Below are 23007 nucleotides of genomic sequence, written 5' to 3'. Positions count from 1 at the left end.
GCCTCCTGCCTCGCAACGTGGCATGGCCTTGGCGAACCCTCGGGAAGGGTTTGCAAAATCCGTCTCTGACGCTCTGTTCGCCCCCGACTCATTTCAGGCTTAAATGAAGGCAGAATCTGGCTACAAGCGAACGCAAATCCTGGGTGTCTCTGGGCAAGGAAAACCTGAAACACCCCAAACGGCACCAATGATTGGTCAGGAGCAGCTGGAACTGGACAGTGGAAAAGGCCAGGAACAGGGCAAACTCCACCACTTTTTGCTATTCTTTCCCCTTTCCTTTGCTTTTTACATGCTAATAATACTCGTTCTGCAGAACAGACCCCAGGCTGAAGCAAATGACACCACATCATTGTAGTATCCCATTACATTCTCTCTCTTAAACACTGTAGTTGCAGACTACTGTCTGCCATTCCCAAGGAGACATCAAGGCTCTTCAAGAAGGGATTTCTTTTTTCTCCACTGTGTTCACTGTGTTGGAGTAATAAACTGATGATGGACTGTTGGAGCGAAAGCTCCTCTAGACTCAGGCCCAGAGGGAAGCCAAAGCATAGGGATTGAATTAAAACCTTTAGACAAGCTAAAGATACATGAAGCCACACCAAAGTGAAATAGAAATATAGATTTTTAACTTTAGTAGAAATATATGCTAAGTGCCTTAAAAATTAAAAAGCTGTAGCAGAGACCTTAAACACAGTTCTTGCAGCAGCAGTGTTACCTTTTCACAGAATTCTTTATTTTAGACAAAATATAGATAGAACTATACTGTTCACATTTTTTAGATAGAGTGTTCACATAAACAATAAGAGCTGATAGAAACTGTATACTCAAATCTGTGTAATACCTATGTAACACTTGTGTAAGACTTACGACTGTTAGAATTAGACCAGGATAGGTTAAGAAAAGGAAAACTAGAATCGTGTGTTAATCTTACTGGTCAGTTAACAAATATAATCCACACTTCAGTAAGAAAAAATATATGGAGCATATAGAACATATAGAAGAAGCTGGTTTTGCCTGCTGTTGCTGCTGCTGTTTGGCTTTATCATGTAACCCCCTTCAAACTCTGCCTTCAAGAAAGCTGTGAGACAATGAAATAAAGAACTTAGCAGAACAGCAGCCTCCTCTGCTCTTTTACCCTGGTCCAAGAAGGAAGGGTATCCCGTCAAAAGCTCAACAACGGACAAATAATTATCACCATTGCAGTCAAAGAGTAAACAGAGGCTGTTATGAGTGAGTGACTGATGAGGTGGAGTATGGGAAGAGCCAAGACCAGCAGAGAAGTTTCTCCTGATCCTCCTTTAGTAACAAGATGTAAATGCTGTTGCCCCTCACTGCTTTGTTCACAGGATACAGTCTTGTGGGGTTTAGAAAAATGAAATAAGGCTGGAGAGGATGCTTACTTGGTTAGAAAATATTTATTCCTCTGTACCAGTATTGATTACCTTTAGGTATGAATAACAATGGCATTCTTATCCTCCAAATGTTCATTCCAGTCAATAACAAAATTAATTTGTATACCAACAAATCCACAGCTCTCCGGGAGGCAAATGAGCTCAGTGCATAATAGAGAGGAGAGTTTTGGCAAAAGGGAGAGGGTAGAAAGAAGACTGCTCATAAGAATTATTGATAAAAGAATTATATGTTTAGAGAATCCAATTCTCTATCTTGAAGCACTTTATATGTTCAGTCCTCAGCGATAACTGCAACCATTTCAATAATCACTGTTTGCTGAAGAAAATTGATTTTAAAATCTCCCTGATTCATTTACAAATTGCTATTATATTTTTGTACTAAAGTAGCACCCCAGAGTCTGTGGCTCAGATTAGGGCTCTCCTAGGGTAGGTGCCACGCAAACTCGTGATGCACCTCCAAGAAACTGGCTTTCTAAACCTCACAGTTCAACAAGATTCATGGGTATGTACTTGTGCATGTGGTACTGAATGACTGCACTGAAGTCAACATCTGAGACAAAAGCATTTCTTTATTAGAACCTACACAGGCTCTTAAGCACTGAAAGGTGCCTTAAATAAGCTTGCATCCACACATAAAAGTCTTTAACTCACTCAAACCCCAAATTCAGCTGGTGTTGCAGCCACCATGGACTCTGCAAACTCCCTAGAGGTGCAGAGCAGTTGGGAAAATTGGTAGTGTGCAGCTCACAGGCACGTTTGGCCTCTGTCTGTGCTAACCCAAAGCTGAGGGCAAAGAGGGCAACACAGGAGGTTTGCAGATATACAGCAGGATGTAAACACCTTAGATTGGTGAGTTAGAGAAGCAGCCTCACATTGCAAATGCTCCCTCACACTGGTTCTGCTCAGGAGGTGCAGTGAACAGGCCTCTTCACTCCTCGCAAGGCAGATTAGCTGGATGACGTGTTAGCCTCCGTGCTGGGGAGCTGTAGGAGGTTAGAAGAACTAAAGAGCAAACAGCCCAAGAGGTACATGAAAAGATATATTGGGGCACTCACAATTCAAATACGTTGCCACCAAAAAGTGCCAATATGGAAAAACAAGACATTAAGAAGCACTGTTGCACAGGAAACATCTGAAAGGAGCAGGAAAGGATCACAGTTGCTGTGTCTAAATAACAAGATTTACCTTCCTCTCAATTTCAGTATTATCTAGTGGGCAAAATGAGTGAAACTGCACTTCAGGGTCAATTCATCCCTTGCCACAGACTGTACCCACAGGGAAGAGAAAAGGAGTGTTTTGAGCAATGCAAAGCATGAAGTAGAAGCAAGTGATGTGGGGGAATCTGCTCTCAGACAAAAGCCTTTGCTGAGCCAATACACCTCAAGTTGAAACTCTGGGGGCACATAGGTTCTGGAGCACTGACCTGGACGTGCACTTTATCCCCCACATATACAACCACAGCAGAAGCTGGGGAATACACACATAGAATGCACAACAAGGACAGGAACATAGCCATGTGACCTGGATGCACCAGGAGTATCTGTGTTGTTTGTCCATCTACCTCCAAAACATGTGAAGGACAAGTCTTGAGCCAAAGAGATGAACAAACATGGCAAAAGTTACTCTGGACTCTGATCCAAAGCTCAAGGCAGTCAAGGGAAGTCCTCTAGGACAAACCACATGCGGTACCCACAGCTACAGTGCATATGATCATCGGTAACAAGGAAATATCAAAGATACATACAGTAGTGGGTGTCTTAAAGCATCCTGACAAGCATTTCACCACTAGGAAAAACAACTGATAGCATCTTTCTCTCTGAAGGATGCAGTAAAACAATTTAATGGCCAAATATCCAGTTATATTTCATGGTACAAGCTGAATTTTTTCACATCTCAGCTTCTGGAAGCATTATGTGAGTATGCAAAAAGCCCAGCTTTATTCTGGTTTTTATTTTTACTTCAGTTTTTAATCTCCATATAGCTGTAGAGAAAAACTCAAAAGCCATGAATGCTGAAATGCCAAATTCAAACTCAAATATATAGTATATGCTTATATATATATATCTATATATCTATGTCACACACACATGTATACATACTACTTCATGGTTTGACAAGGAATTTTTTAGAATCCAAGGGCTTGGCAATACTGTGATCATCAATGGCCAGGCATGGCCTTTGGGGATAAAAACACATATGGTTATTTAGCTGAACACGAAGGTACTACCAGTCACAAAAGTGACAGCAACAAATTCTTGGCTGCTAGAAACTGGCATAGTTCCACAGAGTTTCATAGATCAGCAGCTGGGTCACAAACTAAATCCAGAAATCAGGGAAAATAGAAAATCCTGGGAATGCAGACTTTTCAGTTTGCTTCACACCCCTCCATCTTTTGTTAAGCTTTTATTTTTTTTTTTTTTTTTGGCATTTGCACAGAAAACATGTCAGTGTGTCTTTTACAGCACTCCAAGGAAGAAAATTCAAGCTGCTCTGACTGATATTAAAAGATGTGGCATTTGGTAATATTTGGATGCAATCCAACTGCTAAACTGCTGAACTGCAGTTTGTAACGCAAGCACATCTTGAAGGGAAAGCAGCAAAAGAGATGAAAATGGAATTTATCAACAGGAATAAAAGAACATGTGAGCAGAAAGCAGCAGGAGGGATATCCAGTGTCTGAGGATGGAAAGAAGGATAACAAGCACATTAACAGTGGCATTAGCTTATTTAAACACAGCCACATAATGAAGCTGAGCATTAGCGTCATGATAAATTGGAGCAGAGGAATGAGCTTTGAGGGAGTGAGTGAGTGAGTGAGTGAGTGGAAACATAGGATATGGCCAAATGTGTCATGGCATGTGGAATGAGAGTGACCCACCTGGAACATCTCAGATGCTGAATAGCACTGCCTGCTACTTACTCAAGTGACAAAAACGAAGTTGCAATATATAGGATTAACGCACATTACAAGAAACGAATTCTCATGCTATTAAAAAGATGAGAGTATGGTCACTAAAAACTCATAGTAGTGTAACCCACAAGTATTTAGCTGTTGAACAAGTCCATTTGCATTTCATATATTCAAGTGTTAGTAACTAAGGGTGGGATATCAACCTTAAGCTGACACATTTTCCCAGATACTGTCAGTTTAAATCTGACTCTTGCCATCGCTATAGCTTGTTTTTGCTTTTGAAAGGAATGGTGAGGTCCTAGGAGTATGACATCAGCCTTCCTAATGAGAGAACCACAGAAAGTAGGGCTGGAAGGGACCTTGCAAGGTCATCTGGTCCAGCCCTCTGCCCTAAGGCAGGATCAATTATACCCAAATCATTCCTGACAGAAGTTTGTCTAACCTGTTCTTGAAAATGTCTGGCAATGATGATCCCACAACCTCCCCAGGCAATCTGTTTCAATATTTCACTACTGTTACAGATGGAAAGCCTGTCCTAATGTCTTCCTTAAATCTCCTTGGCTACAATTTAAATCCATTAGTTCTTTCTGTATTCCCAGTGGACACAGAGAACAATTTACAACTTCCCTCTTTGCAGCAAGCTTTATATGTCTGAACACTGGTATCACATTCCTATTCCTTTCCCTGCATCTCCTTTCTCTAGATGTACTACCCACTTCTTTCAGTCTTTCAGTTCATGTTTTCTAGACTCCTAATCAATACCACTACTTTCTGTTGGAATTTCCAATTGGACAGTATCTTTCTTTTTTGAAGTATAGTGCACAACAGTAGACACATCACTCCAGCTAAGGTCTGAAGCAGAGAATAATTAGGGTAAGATTATTTCACATTTCTTCTCCATGACACATTAATTTATAGAGCTGAAATTGCATTAGCTTTCCTCACACCACGGCCTGTGTTCAGTGCTTAATTCACAGCAGTCTCAAATCCTCTCCTGCAGAATAATGACCTCTGAGTAAGAAGCTCCCATTATCTATGTATATTGTTGGCTATAGGAATTCAGTGGCAAGATCCTGGAGTATCCCACACTTAAATTTTCTGAATTTAAACCCACTCACCTCAGACTACCTTGTTCAGGTTTAGTAACAAGCTCACATATCTACCAGTGTCATTTCACTTAGAGCAATGACGTAGTATCAGTAAATAATTTATCCCAAGTTGCCCATCCAGTGTAGAGGAATTCAGCAATGGATCTTCCCTTTAGTACCACGTTTAGTATATTCTGTGTGAAATAATCTGAAACACAAGGCTGTCAGTGTAGAGGAATTGGAGCAGCTTAAAATATGGAAAATTATATATGAAACATTATAGTTCAGAGGTGTCCCAATCAGATGAAAGGCCTCCAACCTACCTGTATCCTGATGACCATAATGCCCAGGGAGTGGAAGGCTTTCATTCACCAATAATACCCAAATTAGGATTAAATGGGAATTGCATCCTATCAGGTTTCTAGTTACTTGTCCAGAAGGGAAGTTCAATCTCTATTCATATCTGTAATGTATGGAATTATATTTGTCCTATTACATAATCTTAAAATGTGCTAAAGGAACAAGCTACAGTTTCTCTTTCTGCTCTACAGGCAGATCCTTCTCTTTAGCAGCTGGAGAAATTTGCAGATACACTGTGAAGCAGACAGAACAAGGTTCTTCAGTAAAGGAGGCCTAAACAACAACCCAAAAATACACTGTCGTAAGAAAAGGCTTAACTCTGCAAGTGCCAAATTGGTTTGTCACTTGAAGTAGAATTACAGGTTACCCATACACTGTTTAAAAGCATATGAAGCATTTAAATGAAATTTCAAAATTGCTCTGAATTTGACCCTCCTCTAATTTTGATTTTTACCAAGTATTTTAAGCAATTTGGAATGATTAAAATTTTATATTGGAATACTAAGTAGCTCAAAGGAAGAAGTCTTCTAATTTCCATCAAACTCAGATACATAATTCCCACAAGTGACTTTGAAAATCTCTGTTTTCAGTGTTGTTGTCCATTGGATAAACAGCTCAAACATCACTGGCTTTTTGCACAAACTTCATCTGCCTGAAATAATTTATGAAAATCATAAAACTGATTTAAGCTCTTCTCAGTGCTCCATAAATTTTATGTAGCCCTTAAATTATAAAGCTGCTGCTGCTGCTGCTGCTGCTGCTGCTGCTGCTGCTGGGGCACTCATCAGAACAATGCTTAATCTCTTCTCTCAAGATAGTTGGCATGTCAGAGGAGAAAAGAAGGGACTCAGGCAGCTGAACTGTTTGTTTCAATTTAACAGGGCAGAATAAAACAGCCTAGATGCCAGGGCTCTAGTCCCAGTGAAACTGTGTGCATCAAGGTTTTATTGCAAAACTAAGTTGTTCTAACCTTGCCCTGCTTTTCTTTGGTTTTAAACCAGAAAATAGCTTTCATTGATTTCACAGGGACTCTTCTTGCACACATCATCAGGTTTGTGATACTTGAGATGTTCCCTGCCTAATTTATAATCAGTGTATTCTTGTTCTGATATACAACAATAAAATTCTGCATCTGTCCAATTACCCATCGGCGTGAAAATACTGTGCAAACCTCACTTCATCCTTATCAGATAGTCTCTCTCTCAGCCCAAAGCTGTATCAGAACAGGTAGGGTTTTTTCTTTTACTAGGGTTTTATGTAGGGATTTTTCTTTTACTAAAATCAGAGGTTTTATGACTGTTCGGTTTCTTTTTTAAATCTCTTACCTTCTTCAGCAAAGACTGAAAGCATTTTTGGAACTGTATATAACACAAGGTGAAAATAAAGTCCGAGCATAGAATAACTATGATTGAATGTACTCCTTTACTCTTAAATTTGGCCTGGTAACATATTAAAAATGCAGACTGATTTATTAAGATTTTGGCTTGTGCTAGCTAACTCAGATTAAAAGTAAGCTGCTTTTTCTGGTTAAGTCTCCTCTGGAGTAGCCCCGTCTTCAGAGGCAGAGTGATCTGGACTTTATAAGACTCATTCTTTTCAGTGTTTCATCATGGGGATCCAAAGTCAGCAGCTGCTATAATCTTTTCCTCAGCCCTGACTTTCCAGCTCTCTCCACTCTACTGGTAGCATTCCCTAGTCTGTCATTCAGACAGTCGTCATCTTTAAGGGATGTGTTTCAACCTCTCTATACTCACACTTTTCTCCCACGTAACTCTGTGAGTTTCATCCTTCCTCGTAGGCTGTTTTTGCTCAGAGGTATACAAACCATCTGTGCCTCTAATACAATGTTCTTAAATAGCCTCCAGGCAGATCTCTATGGTTTTTAAGTACTTCTCTTTGCCCTTCAGCCTGCTGTTAACCATTTTCCTCAGAGTTTTATAATCTGCTCTTTTAAAGTTCGTTGTTACTGTGCTGTCCCTAAGGGAACAACTCTTTCATGATATCAAAACTAAAAGTGTGCAGTGATCACCGTTATCCTACAGAGGCTTGACAACACCTACCTCTAATAACTTCTGCCTCTTACAAGCTAGCTCCCTCTTGCCCATGGCCTCAACTAATCAGGCATGGCACTGAGGACTGCCACTGGAGTCAAGGAAAAGGAATTCTTTGCCATATGGATTGGAATGGCACCAAAGCCACTTGTCCTGATAAGAGGGAAAGAACTGCTTTTACCAGCTGTTGCTTTACCTTCAACAAAAAATATGTTAACAGAGAGGTAAATAACAGTAAAATTCAATCTTGTGTAATTTTCCTGACTGGTCCCATTCATTTTCTCCAGGAGGAAGTGAATTCCCAGAGGCTGGCTCTGAGATTTTATAGGTTCTCAAAATCTTGAGGTAGTCTACAGGAGGTTGCAGTCGCATAAAACCCCGTGATGTGTCTCCCCTGGTTTTAATGGCTATCTTTGTGACTGCTGCCTGTGAAATGCTCTCAAGGAAGTGGGGTAGAAGGGAAGGTCTACGACATGAAACATGTCTTTGCAGATTAGTACCTTGCCCTAGGAATGGGAATAAAGGGATGATACTGAAGAGGCAGCTGATACACCAGCCTTTCTGTTTGCTGAATGCACAAAGAATTGATTTATGGCTTCTTGCCACAGGAGAGGCCTATAGGTTATTAACCAACTTCAATGGACAAACACTTGCTGAGACTGCACATCATACCTCTTGTGCTGCACAAAAGGTAATGACTCATCTGCAGGCAAGCCTGATGTCCTTGAGAATGCAGTTGGCTCTGCACAGCCAAGTGAAGCATTACTTAGTTAATACATCACACCATAAGGGAAACAATCAGCTGAAACGATGACATTGCTGCTTCCTAACAGGATTATATACTGAAGCACTGTAAAAAAGGACATTAAGTCCTGTGATGAAACTTAAAAAATGTGTAATTAAAACTGCTAAATACAGGCTTCTTGTGCTCAGTGTCTGCAAAACACAGCTTTTGATCCTGCAAATGATATTTCTTGGGAAAGCGCTGGACAAAAAAATCAGAATAGAATTATCAGAATAGAATTCTGACTCACCCCTTCCTCTTTAGGCCAATGAAATGAACATTTGCAGTACAACAAATTTCATTTATTTCAGAAATACAACAGCATCTATTGCTGCAATGCTACTACAGTTCACCAGATTTGTTGCACCTCACTGCTCAGCTAACACCATCAATAAATGTTCTAGTCTTAATGAACTGGGAAATTTCAAGTACTTTGTTAATAAAAACTGTACAAGATTCCCATACGAGGTAACAGGCCACATCTGACCAAGATTCCTGTACTGACTAACAAGCCTCAGCTACTCTCACCTTGCTCCTCCAGCACTTCTCTCACATTTAACTGGGCAAACTCCATGAGAAAATAAATGCATATACATTCTCTACTGCTGGAGGGGTTAAAAGACTAGGAAGGGAGGCAAGGAAGAGCAAGAGAAGGAAAACCCAGGAAAATTATCCTTTTCTGTCCTAGCCTCATGTTCCACGTGCTTAACTTTGGCTTCCCCTTTATAAGAAAGTTGTGATTATCTTCCTATGGCCCATTAAGACAGGTGATTGCTTAAGAGTTTTACCTTTCTTTCCTAAATGAACAAGTAATTGTTCTCTTTAGTCACAGGTTTCATAGGGAGTTGATAAGTGTGTGTGATTTTCCTGGTGTGTCATAGTAAAAACACTGAATTTTCACATGACTACCTAATTAAAATGCTTTTGAGCATCACTCACACCTCTTAATAACTCTATTCAGTTATTGTTAGGTGAACTGGGAGTGAAATACAATGAATACAGAAGTCTCCTCCTGGTCAGAGCACTATAAATGTCAGAATAAAGGAAAGAAGCTGGGTTTCCATATCCACCTTTCTTTTCCCTGCTGTGTTGCCTGAAGAACAACACACCTTTTAATTTATTATTTCCAAGTAAACACAATCAATTGATTTGCATTCCAAACATCTATCATAAAGTTGTAGGGCAAGAAGCACGATTAAGCAAAAGTACTGCACTCGATACTTCAAGGTAACCCTCCTTTTACTGGACTTCAGACTCCCGTCTTTCACTAAAAATGGTGACTTTTGTTTAAATGCAATTACTAACCAGATTCAAACAAGATCCCACTCTTATTTTGAACAGACCAGATCAACTGCATATTTGTGAGGGTTTCTCTAATTTTAAGGTAAAACCAAATTCCCTCTGGTCCTTGGCAAGCACTTACCTTGATAGCCATGTCTCCTAAACAGCCTCACGGCTCAAGTCAAGAGCTTCCAGGTTGTGCAAGAAAAATGTAAGCAAACATATTTCTGTGCTGATGAACAGAACCAGAAAACTTTAAGTAAGCAGCCAATGGTTAATTCATTCTTTTAGATGAGTCTCAGCAAGTCAGAGTTTTTACTCCATTGTTGACATATGCCCAAATATTCCTTTTGTATGCTGGAAAGCTACAAGATTACTCATGGCTGTGTATGTGTATATATATATACACACATACACATATGTGTGTGTATTTAATGGATTCAAAGAAGTTTTAAGCATACAAAATAAATGGAAATACTAAGCCCTGGGAACCTTTGGTTTTGTACTTCTTTAAATTTGTTCTTCTTTTATATATAGAGAATACAGACAAATTATGTATCTACAAATGTAGCATGTCCTCATGGGAATAATCAGGTTGCCACACAGTACCTCTCTCACTATTCTAATATGAGACCAGTGCAACAAGACTTTAATACCCATTTACAGGTCTGGTTTCAATTTTCTGAAAGGACAACAGATCTATTCATTTTCAAACTCAGGGTAACATAGACTCACACAAAAGGTGTGAAACAGTGTGCAGACTTGCATCTGATGTTATGCTGCAGGAAGCTGGTATGTAGAGAGATAGGCAACAGGTACAGGAGGCTCCAATATCAGGCAGCAAAAAAAATCTCATTTCATGTACTGAAATTTTTATTAAAATATCTTTGATCCACTTAAAAGAAAACATAGTTTATTGTTTAATACCAGATGAACAAATTAAAACCAGCTGTTTCACACAGCAACTTGAAATTTGCTCCTCAACGAAGCTTTACAGGCCGAATAATTTTGACTGTTCTGTCACACAGCAGAACTGGTTTCATATGGTTACAGAACACACCATACATCCAAATAATTTCAAAGTCACTAGTCACATTTCCACCACCGTGTTCTCCCAAATCCCATCACCTCTCAGTGTCATTTTGAATTTCAGCACATCCTGTTACAGAAAAGGTGCTGAAATGGTCACTTTCTTTCTACATCCACCTGCCAAGATTGTTACTCTCCCTTTAAGACCTGGGGGTCAGAAGCAGAACCTGAGGGTCTTGCTCCAGGTTCGTGGAGGCAGGAGGTGCCAGGATCCCTTTAAAAGTAGGACAACACTCACACAGGCCTCTCTTTCGTTCTGCTAGCTACTGAGAAGCTGAGGCAGCGCAAGGCAGAAGCTCCCCTTTGTTTTGGTCTCTGGGCCAGCAAGGACGTTTTCTTCAGACCTTTTTTCCTTCCTTTCTCTTTCATTGTTGTCACCCAGGATGGCCAGCCATGGCACCACAGTGGGAAAAACAGAACAGCTCCTGCTCCATACAGTCACTCCAGCCCACCAGCAGCACTCAGTTGAAGCGGGAGGGCACAGAGTCCAGGTTGCCCCAGCCATCTGCCTGTCATCTTCTGCTGAGGAAGAGGCCAAGTCCCTCCACGAGTTCCAGCTGCTGACCAGTTCCAGCTGCCACTGCTGATGGAGCTGCTGCCGGGAGAGAGACCCTGTTGGGTGATGTGGAGCAAACGGATCAGCAGCATTTGATAGGTTTTGGAGTCCAGGTTTCCTTTTGTTTTGTCCTTGTTCCTCATTGGCTGTTGTTTGGGGGAAGAGGGACTTTTATAATCAGAGTTTCAGCAGGGACTTTTATAATCACAGAGTGTCAGATGCTGTGGGGCTTTTTTCCCCTTTGTTCTCTCTCCACCACATGGTCAGAAGAAGGGGCTGCTCCACCAGCTTGTCTCTGTCCCCTGGACCATGTGGTCTTTTATGAAGGCCAACATTTTTGGGGACGGACTTCTCTGCTACCTTGTTTTCTTGGTTCCTGGATAGTCCATGGGATTCAGCACCTTTGTATCTAGTGATGATTACTGTTATTCTGCCTGTTGCTAATTCATTTCTTAATAAACTGTTATTTTTTCACTTATATGTTCTTGCTTTCATCTCTGCTTATTGGTGAAAGGGGAGCAGTTACAACTAAAAGGGGCAGTAACTCATTTTGGAGTGTCTGCCCCAGAAACTGTCTTAAACCAAGACACACAACAGCTAGTGTTTCTTGACTTAAATTCCCTGTTTACAACTTCCCCCCTACTTGAAGAAAACTAAGTTAATGCTTTTCCACAACTTAAAGATGAAATACATTTTTTTAAACAAGCTGAGATCCCAAATAATTATGAAACATAAGTAGCCAACTGGAACAAATATAATTAAAAAAAAAAAAACCAAAACACCACCAAGCCACTGAGCCCATCAGTGTCAAAACCAAATTGCACAATCTCTAATGGTTTAGGCTTCTTTTGTATTAGTTGATACCATCAACTAGAATCAAAATCTTTATACCTTGCTATCACAACCAATTCAAACTAATTTGATGTTTCTCAGACTGAATGCACCAAAGACAGGATCAAGACTACATGACTTCAGTAACTGCAGCGTCATTTACGGTAAGGCTCTGCAAAGAGCTGATCTTGCAAATCACAAATGCAAAGGTTGTGCAAACCTTAACAAAAGTTAAGCTATGAGACAGAAAACTTCAGTCTCTGTTCCACAGCAATGAGGTGTCTCCCTTGAATGTCAATAATAACAGGTAAAAACTACACAACTGTCAACTAAGGCTATTCAATACAGAGGAAATACTTTTTAGTAATGGAGGGCATTTTAAAATGGATTGATTGAAAATCTGTAAGCTGAATATATACAGGTATATCTTGCTATTCATTGTGACCTCAAATAGCTTTTACATACATGGTTAAATTCTCTTTTAAAATAAAGACATGACATACAGTTCCAACTAACTGCAAAGACTTAGCTCTCGCTAATTTTATACTATATTTCTCTAGCTGGACGATAACGAAGTAAGAGAAAACTCAGACACCATGCTTCAATTTCTATGAAAGCCCTCAATGTTATTTAGGTCTCTAGAAGGGCAAGTAAAAGGTAAAAAAATACAACCCCTAATCATCATTTTCCTCATCATCAAATGAGAGAAGACTGCTGTTTTTGACTTGCTTAGCTGTACTCTGAGAAGTAGTTGCTTCCCTCTTAGTTTTCTTTGCTTCTTTCATCTTCTTACTTGAGCTTACATTGAAGTCCAAACACTTCTCTGATGAACGTTTGGCTGGTTTCCTGAACATAATTTTTCCATCAGCAGGTTCTGGTTCATCATCTGTAATAAAGAGAGTAAAGTCAGAACTCATCTGCACATGTTCACAAACAGACTTTCACTATTATCCTGAACCACTATGATCTTGGACCAAGATCAATGAGACCTCTGAGAGAATACAACTATCATGAAAATGTACTTTTCGGCCATAAATTCTGTATCAATGAATGTCCTTTATGAACACACACCTGCTCCATGGCAGCCAGCCCTTGAAGACCATCCTCCTGCAGTTCCTATTGGAAATGGGGTTTCACTAACCAGAGCTCTAACTTAGAAGAGCCTGTGTGCAGTAGAGCTTTTCCCACACATTCCATTCACATCCGCTTACCAAAATGGAGAGGATAACTTCATAGGATCCTCTCACTCTGCTTCCGTATTTGTAGAATTCATGACAACAAATGCATGGCATCTCTGTAAATAACAAAATGGCACACGTACAAGAAAAACCATTTTTTCCCTAATATATTCTGTTCTGCTGAGACAGCTGAAAAGATCACATGGTAATAAACCCCCCCTTTATTATCATAAGGGATGAAAGTTTCAGGGTTTCTTTGTATCTGCAAAATCACCCAACTATTCCAACTGACTGATTTTGCTCTAGTACATGCAGAGGAGCAGACAACGATCCTGAAAACAGGAGACGTCCCTTCCATGATTATCAGGCAGTGGGAAAGCTACTGCATAAGTAACAGCATCAGGGCAGTATTTCTGGAAGATAAAGTGTAATTGTAAAGTTGTGAATCAGACACAAAGGTTCATGCTGCAGTAGTTTGCAATTTTTGTAATGTATATGTGACAGAATGTTAAGGAGCCATAGGTTCTGTGCAAGGTATTTTTCCTAAATTACTTTTGTGAAATTCATTACTCAACAGAAATGTGTTTGACAAGATTATGTCTATAATGTGCTATTTAATTATAACCAATAAATAACTTTTCCCTTTAGCACAAATTCATTCCTCAGTATATCAGCACTATGGCAGAAGACTTAACATTTCAGTGTTATCTACACAGCACTGGCTGAAACTCTTTTCAGTGCCTTCTCAAAACAATACAACTAATAAATCTGGTATCTTAAGGGTTGTGTGGTACAAATGAAGACATCAACTTCAGCAGGAAATTTCACTTAGAATTCCTTAAGTTTCAGAGCCCCTTTTCAAGAAGAAACCGAGCTTGAAAAACTAAGCATCAATTCTGTCAGTGGCTCCTATAGAATTAATACTCCCAAGAGGTGCATAAGATGATGAGCTGGAGCACACGTCCTATTGAGGAGCAGCAGGGACCTGGGGTTGTCCAGTCTGGAGAAAAGGAGCTTAAGTGAGACCTTATCTCTATCTGCAACTACCTGGAAGGAGGTTGTAGTGAGGTAGGCAGCAGTCTCTTCTCCCAAATAACAAGCAATAGGACGAGAAATGGCCGCATGGGGAAATTTAGATTGCATACCAGGAAAAATTTCTTCACTGTGAGAGTTGTCAGGGTTGGAACAAGTTGTCCAGGGAAGCAATGGAAACACCATCCCTTGCACTGTTCAAAAAACATGTGGCACCTGGGGACATGGTTTAGTGGCAACAAAGCAGTGCAAGTTTAATAAGTGGAACTCTGTGGATCTTAGAGGTCTTTTCCAAACCAAACAATTCCTTGATTCTATGATTCTATACTAGTTTATGAGAAAATACTACTATGCAGAAAATAACTAACCAGCTTTGGGGAAAAATATTTCAGGCTTGGCATTACAGTTACAAGGAATTACCAGCAATAATAAACTGTAGATATGAAAAGAATACTTCTCAATCGATCCATTGAGAACTGTGCGTGGAGAGCTTTGGTGTTTACATGCTGTACATGTGACACAGAAGTTTAGGAAGGGCCTACAGTAAATTCTGGGAGTGAAATAGAACTCCTGAAAGCATATTACACCTAGTGAATCAGAATACGCTATGCATCATTTTTCTCAGAAGCTGGACCTCCATTTTTGGGCTCAGAAGTTTAATAGCAAATGATTCCCCTTACTAATTGCTGCATAACTACAATGTTTATTTGGAAACACAGATCTTCTAATTTAAATAAGGTCTGAGACACAATATAAGCCAAATTCTGGGGAAAAAAAAGTCGACCTATAAGAAGAACTTCCCTTATGCGCAGACACAACTGTCTATGTACTGGAGCCAGTCTGAGTGCCAACTGTATATAGTACCCATACTGCTGTAGAAATGACACAACCAGCTACTGGATAAGCATGAGGAGCAAAACAATCAAACCTCACTGGACACTCTCTAACAAACTGATTACTACATTTTCTTAGAGTGGTAAATTTAAAAACCTAACCCCTAAAAATGTAGTTCAAAGCATATCCACAAAAGAAAACAGATAAACAGTCTGTGTTTGGAATCCATGGAAAAATAGAGGACAGAAATTTTAATTTTACACACAACTGTCCTGCTGCCCACATTGTGAACTGCACAAAATAATTTCATTTTGCCAACCAGATGGAGAAACTGGTAAGTACCTTTGCAATATGAATTTAAATATGAAACAAGCTAAGGGCACAAACAGCAAAGCTCAAAAACTCCACCAAAATGGCAACTAGCTCAGCACTGACCTCCAGCGCCACAATACTATTTGCAGGTTATTCTGCATCAAAGGAAATTATTTTAGCTCTTGGCCTGGTTAAACACTGTCAAAATTTCATTACATGCTCAAGGACATTCCCTTCAGCAGGAAGCCCAGGCCAGCTTCAGAGAGCAATGTGTGTTGGCAGTGCTTGGCAAACAATGAAGCAGATGAGGAAACACCATAGGCCTGGCCTTACCAACATGTGCAGAGAGTGAAGACAGACTACACTTTTTGAAAGAATTTGATGTAGCAGTTCAAGAAATTTGTGTTGATTTGTTAAGATTGTCTTTTCCAGCTGGTAAAACAACTTCACTTTATCCTTTGTAATTTCACCAGGTTCTTATGTATCAGCTATCTTTTTTGTTTGCATCAAGGACCTACAAAAAACTGACTTGTATTAAGCAATGCAAAAAAAAAAAAAAACGAAAGAAACAATCTCAGTGTTGGTAGCTTTTAAAACAGAGTCCTAATAGAAGATTCTGTTAGTATTACAAATTATGGAAAGCGGGATTTCTGGTAAGCAAACTGAAATACACAAAGTAAAATACATAAAAGCACTACAGGAGAAATAATAAAATCCACTTCTGAAAAATGAGTCAAAAACTACACTAGTAGTTCAAAGTCCCACTGTTCTTAATCATTGCTGCTTTTTACTTGGATCACAAACTTTTACACTCCTTGACCAACAGTCAGATGTTGAGCTGAAAACTCACTTCACAAGTGACATCAATTTAAGAAGTCACAAAGTCAGAAATCTCTTCTTTTCTTTTAATTTCAAGTTATATATTACAATAAAAGTAGAAATGAGAGTCTGAAAAAGAAATATTGCTCTTCAGTTTACAGGGCTTTTCTATTTAGTAGTCATTTGTGTAGTTAGCAATGTCCACATGGGTCAATGAGGCAACAACAGGAAACAAATGCCACTAAACTGTCAGGAACAGCCGGAGGAACACTGGAAACCATATACATCTACCCAAAGATAGGGGGTTGGGAAAAAATTTACAATAACCTGGCAAATTTTTTAATGGTTTCTAAGACTAGAAGTTCAGGTCAGCCATTTCAGATGCCCCTTACAGTGCTTTCTGGCCACCCATTCTCTCTGTATGCCTTTGGAAGCATTTACTGCAGGAATTTGGCACACTGGTGGTTTGAAGAGAAGAAGGCCAGTCTTGCTCCAGTAGTCAGTCTCAACTGTATATGAGAACACTTGGGAAGTTTTTCTTACTTAAATACTGCAAAGTTAGCTTTGATTTAGGTTCCTGCTACTTCACATGATAAAGAACACCATTAACTCTGTGAGACATACTGGATATAACAACTGCTTAATCAGAGCAGCCTGTGCCTATTCAGAAAGAGCTCCAATAGCCAAAACAGCATGGACTGTTTTCTCCTCATCTTCTTTCTCTACTGTCCTTCCTCAGAACCCAGCATATAGAATGAAACAAGAAAAATATTATATGGCTTTGAACATGAAAGGATACCTTTTCCCAAATTTGGTCATCTGCACATGTTAGTGTCCCAGAGGCCATATGAAGTAGAAAAGCACTAGGGAACAAAATTTGATTTAATAGATTATAACGAATGCTGGGATAAACTATCTTGCAGTAATTGACATATTTTCTTTTGTGCAAATTTAATTTTTCATAAGACCATTTGCCTCTGAACCAACAGTGACAATTTATAAAATGATGCATAAAACATTAAGCAAAATCACTGCTGATAAACAAACTACTTATTTTTAAAAAGCTTCTAAGTCTCTGCTCCATGGAGAAAAATATTTCAATATAAAAGGGCTTTTTCTCATATAAGAAAGGTTTGGTCCTAAATAAAAAAGATCCCTGTGACTCCCTACTTGCAGAAGCCGAGAGAAAATCTTCACTAGGATTTGCTCTGCCTTAGGAGGCAACTAAGTGCAGCTAGGACATTAATCAGCTGGTTTTACCACATTAATGCAAAAGTGTTTAACACAAAAGGTATTATTCATCTATAAAAGAAAATGCAAATCATGGGAACATCTGGCGTCTAAAGTTAAAAAAAAAAAAAACCAACACAAAACCACCAAAAACTGTAGCCATGTCAAAAAGGTTATAGAAGAAAACAAAGGAGAAAGTATGTAAATGAAATACGGAAAATTCTAGAGTAAAATCACAATCCTAAACCTGAAGACAAGGTCCTTCAAATTAAGACAATCACTACAGATCTAAAAGAGGAGAGGGCAGAACTTTAAAACTGAGTACTTCCCATGTTTTGAAAAATTGCATTCACAACAGATAGCTAGTAACACATTTCTTAGGAGCTATCAAAGTGCCTCAGCATGGATGCATGCTGGAAAGGAAGATTATCAGCTGGGAAATTTACTTTCCTATTACCTTTACAGCTTCATGTAATTTCACTAATGATCTAAGTTGGGGCTATATAGTATGGTCCACTATTAGCAATTAAATTAATTTGACTTTCAACTCCGGGATAAAAATCAAAGCAACATGAAATGCAACCAAGTCATGCGGCACCAAACTTTCTTTATACTTCCCATTTTCAGACAAAAAAAATAAAAGAAATTCACGTTACTCAACATTCTTTTTATTAAACTGGAAGTAAACAGATGTCTAAACACCTGCCTCAGACTAGAAATCAGAATTTAAAGCTAGAGGTCAGACTGACAGTGCAAAAAAGGCCCAAAAGGCAAAAAAGCCTTCAGCAAGCTGTAGCATAGTCACACACACCTTCCTTCATTGAAAATTTCACACTGGGTTCTCTCCATAGCAGAGGAACACATTAGCACTTACCCTGTTTATTCCCATAAGCCATAAAAAGGAAAAGGACACGAAGACCTCATATTAACTGCAAAGGCAGATGAATGAATAGTAACACAATAATGCAGAACAGAGGGCAGCAGTCCCCAACACTCCTGCTACCTACTTCTGTGGATTTTTTCCACCAAATGCAAGTTATTACTGAAGGGCTGAAGGGGTAATAAGCAGAGGTGACAAAGTCCTACAGGGACTCAATACTGCCATCCTCACTACATACAATTATGTCTTAGGAATGTCTTTTTCCACCAAATAAGTTCAGTCACTCTATTCAAATACACTTCCATTTCACACAGTGTATTCAGCTTCGTAGCTCTTTTGGACTTTTTTCACAGCATGGACTCCACCTCAATAGATTCTCATGGACTTCTTTTTGCCCAGCCTTACAAAATCATTTTTCCTCCTACTGTGATCATTCAAAGTTCAAGTTGCTTATATGAAAAGGAAGCCAATGCTCAGAAAGAACCATGACATTTCTTTCCAATAAGTTGAAACTTCTCCCAATACTAGGAGGGTGAAAAGAAATTGTGTGATGACTTTAGCAACTGCAACACGAAGCATCTATATGCATTACCCTTCAGTAAGAAGACACCAGGAAGTAAGGCCAAAGCTGAACATATATTCTCAGAGGAGTTCAAGTCATATACCTGCTTAGACCTAACAAATACATATCTACCTGCAGAAACAAATAGGACGCAGTTCTATTCAGTTTCAAGCTAACCTACATTATTAAAACTTAAAGATTTCTCATCAATCTGCTTTTCAAAAAATGTAAGATTCTCAACATATTTTCTCCCACTGCTGTTACTGACTTCGCCATTTATACCATTTAAACTTTAACACATACGTCTACACAGAGGCAGCACAAACTTGAATTTTCAAATCCGAATGGCATACAGAGAAGCTAAGGATGTCATATTGATAGCCATGTGCTAGGCCTCACAGTGGGCTCTAAATTCAATTGGCAGCTTTTGTAAATAGCCATAATGGCTAACCACAGAAGACATCCAGTTTCTATGATTCACCTATTTTATACTTGTGAGGTTCCAGTCCTATATTCTTAATTGTCAAGACATTTCCACTAGAGACAGTAGTAGCTACATTCAATCTGTCAAGTCTTCTGTCAGCAAAAGATAAAGCTACATTTCATCACACCCTGTGTGATGATTGAAGTTTCTGGACACTCAAAGCACTTAATCATATCTGAATGATGAATACTGAGAGAAATTCTTAACATAACCGTATCCATCAGGTGCAGTTTCACATCATTATTGTCAAACTATAGCAGTCCCTCCCACACGGCTTCCATCTTTCCATTCTGGGTAGTTCTTTTAGCAAAGAAACCTTTTTTTCTGGACCTTGCTGGTTTTTGGCACTATTGTACCATCTGTTTAGTTTTGCTTAATATATTTGCAAGTCACAACACATACTGGGGTTGATTTTAAGCAAGTAATAACATGGACCAGTCAGCTAATATGTTCCCAAGCCACACATCTGCCATTCTTTCCACTGAAGACAGACCTGAATCCCTCTGCCCTGACACTCTCTTTTATGAACTCACACAATTACCTTTAAAACATCCACTCCACTGTCAAATTTGGCTGAACTAGTCAATGAGTTAAAAAATTATCACAGGTGACGTCAAAAGACTGTGCACTGGAATAATACAACAAAAAAAATTAATTTAAGGGGGTATTTAGAGGGAGGATGGTGCACAATCAAGAAGTACAGAACTACGTAATTATAAAAAGCCAGACATCCTGAATATATACTTAATGACTTGAAATTAGGAGCCACAAGTACAAATTATTTAGGTGAAAAATTCAGAACTAATCAAAGACAGTATTAAATGGTAGAAAACTGAGCAAATATCAGGCCCCCTTTTATGGGTTATCTCTTTGACTACACAAAGCGAGAAATTAGTAGTTTGAAATTCACCTGATTCATTTGACTTTAAGGCCTCTTTGATTTGCTGTTTAATTTTCATTGCTTCTTCAGCAGTCAAGTCCCCTTTCTTCAGTGTCACCACTTGAGGTTGCTCATCTTCCCTGTCACTGCCATTGTCACTGTCATCATCCGCAAGGGAAAGCTGTTCTCTCTGGACAAGAGAGAAATAAAAGCCATTCAGGTAATCACTCCAGTTGTGAGCCAGTCCTCTTTGGTTTCACTTTTGCAGAAGGGTTATTGAGGAGACTTGGCTGCCAGCGCCGGGCCCTCCCAACACACGTTGTCCAAAGGACACTCCAATTCTACCACTGAGACATGGCTTCCCATTGAAAAAACCAGCATGGGATTATGGGCTCCTTCAATTAAGACACTGGAACAGCAAGGACATGGAAAGTGAGAAATCATTCCTTTTGTTCACCATCTTGACTATACAGGCACTGTCTGCCATGCAGCACTAAGAAAAACTTTAAATGCATGGGTCCATATTTGAACCCTCTATGCTGCACTCAAAACAGCACAAAGGGAAATGTGGTCCATGGTGGCTGGGTTATCAAACCTGCCTAAGCAAATCACTGTAAGCAGCACTGACACAAGGAAGATCATACTCCTGTTTCTACTCTCTCAAACTTGTGCACTGAGACGGGAGAATCATTTGGGATAATTTTTTTTTTTTAAATAAACCTTCTGCCATGGAAACCTCAGTGCAGCAACCTGAAGTTTGGCAATATTAGAGGAACTGAGAACTTCATTTTGTAAGGAAACATATAGGCAGTATTATTTTAATCCACTGAATTTACCAAGAGATAGACAAAATGTAGTCTTTCTTATGAGGTGAAACAGTTTGCACTAGATTTATTAACGGCACACTTTATCTGAAATTCCAGCTCGTGAAGTGTTTTTTGTTTAACAAATCATTGTGACTATTACTTTACTGACCACCCTGGAGAGGTCAGGTGGTCATGGCTTCCTTAGCTCAAGATCCACGTATACTTGAAATGAACCTTAAAAGGCAATACAGGCACATGGAGCCAGTGGTGAAATTCAATACATTGTTTGCAATAAAAGGTATTTTCCTAAGTAGCTTGTAAATTCACAGTGGCACAAGTACAACTCAACTCCCTCCACTGGGAAAGGGAGAGGTTTTTTCACTAAGTTAATTTTTGGCAACATAAAGTTCGAGCTGGGATCATCCAAACATTTGTACAAGTAAGACTAGGTAACAACGTAACTGCACAAACAGCGCTACAGCTCAAGTTTTCCTAGTCATCAAAAAGAACAGTTTTACATGTGCTATACCACAATAATGATGGGCTCATTCTTAAGGTAATCTGTAAAACCCTACTTAGAGGGAAACACGTGCAAAAGCATATTGGAAGCAGAAAAAAACTGTGCCTCAGGAAAGGCTGCCTTTTAATAAGCTAGTTCAGACCCTACTGCCCCTGCCCTGCCTTTCCGGCCATCATACCGCAGGTCGTGACCACGGACCTACAGCAAGATGGTCTGGGTTGGGCGGGACCTTAAAGATCATCCAGTTCCAACCCTCCTGCCGTGGACAGGGACACCTCCCACTAGACCAGGTTGCTCAGAGCCCTATCCAGCCGAGGCTTGAACAGTTCCAGGGATGGGGCATCCATCATTTCCCTAGGCAACCTGTCTCACCACCTTCACAGTCAAGAATTTTTTTCCATATATCTAACCTAAATTTTCCCTCTTTCAGTTCGAACCCACGTTAACTCCTTTCCAAAAAAAAAAAATTACTGTATTTTTGGAACACTTTTTCCACACCGCCCCCCTCCTTCCTGGGCTTTTTAAAGGCCAGCTCAAGGTGGGACACACCGCTGTTCCCCCGGTGCCTCCACAGCCCGGTCGGGCACGGAGAGGCTGAGCGGCTGCTCCGCAAGGCCAGCACAGCAGCCTTGCTCAGACCTGTCGCAGTTGTTTTGATCCGCCAACACAGAAGAAAAAACAAGTTAGACAGACGATTTCGGCCAGTTTCAAGCGGGTAACTACGGCTCCCCCTCGCACTACAAAGCCCTGGAATGCTGCTTCCCCACCGCCCGCTACGGGAGAAGGAAGGGGGCGGGGATGGGCGGGCATCGAAGCTCGGGAAGCGCCATGAAGCGGGCGCTGCCCCTTCCCACCCCCGGGCCAGGGCGTTACCTTGGTGTCCACCGTGGGGCCCTCCCGATACCCGACCCGCCGCTTGAAGCGGCTGAGGAAGGCGGGCTCGGCCGGCCGCACGTAGGAGACCTGGTTCCTCTTGCTCATGGCGACCGCGACCGCCCCCGCCCCCCTCGCCTCGCGCGCTTCCGGGCGGCACGCGACAGGCCCGCCCTCCCTTCCGGAACGCCTCCGGCACGTGACGGGGGCTCGGGCGCTCTCGGCCAATGGCGG

General features: G+C 40.2%; 1 protein-coding gene across 2 annotated transcripts; it reads right to left on the bottom strand.

Annotated features, from left to right (window-relative positions):
* Nucleotides 1-10737: 10737 nt before the first annotated feature.
* On the bottom strand, nt 10738-22947 carry KIAA1143 (KIAA1143 ortholog). 2 transcript variants are annotated; one of them, XM_032105842.1, is made up of 4 exons: nt 22774-22947; nt 20605-20764; nt 13575-13657; nt 10738-13249 (listed from the first exon to the last, which is right to left on the bottom strand). In XM_032105842.1, the coding sequence occupies exons 1-4, from the start codon at nt 22879-22881 to the stop codon at nt 13163-13165; spliced, it is 438 nt and encodes a 145-aa protein (XP_031961733.1). In that variant the 5' UTR covers nt 22882-22947; the 3' UTR covers nt 10738-13162. The 2 variants fall into 2 exon arrangements, with proteins under 2 accessions (XP_031961733.1, XP_031961732.1); XM_032105841.1 differs by lacking the exon at nt 13575-13657 and having other exon boundaries at nt 22774-22940.
* Nucleotides 22948-23007: the final 60 nt, after the last annotated feature.

Source organism: Corvus moneduloides, chromosome 1, assembly GCF_009650955.1.
Source record: "Corvus moneduloides isolate bCorMon1 chromosome 1, bCorMon1.pri, whole genome shotgun sequence".
NCBI classification, from domain to species: domain Eukaryota; kingdom Metazoa; phylum Chordata; class Aves; order Passeriformes; family Corvidae; genus Corvus; species Corvus moneduloides.
This window is presented reverse-complemented; position numbering and strand designations above follow the sequence as displayed.

Excerpts from the sequence above, each read along its gene's own strand:
- KIAA1143 (XM_032105841.1), bottom strand. The coding sequence starts at position 22,881 with ATGAGCAAGAGGAACCAGGTCTCCTACGTGCGGCCGGCCGAGCCCGCC. Across the intron at positions 20,765-22,773 it reads GCCCCACGGTGGACACCAAG|AGAGAACAGCTTTCCCTTGC; the intron begins GTAACGCCCTGG and ends TCTCTTGTCCAG. Across the intron at positions 13,250-20,604 it reads CTTAAAGTCAAATGAATCAG|ATGATGAACCAGAACCTGCT; the intron begins GTGAATTTCAAA and ends TCTTTATTACAG.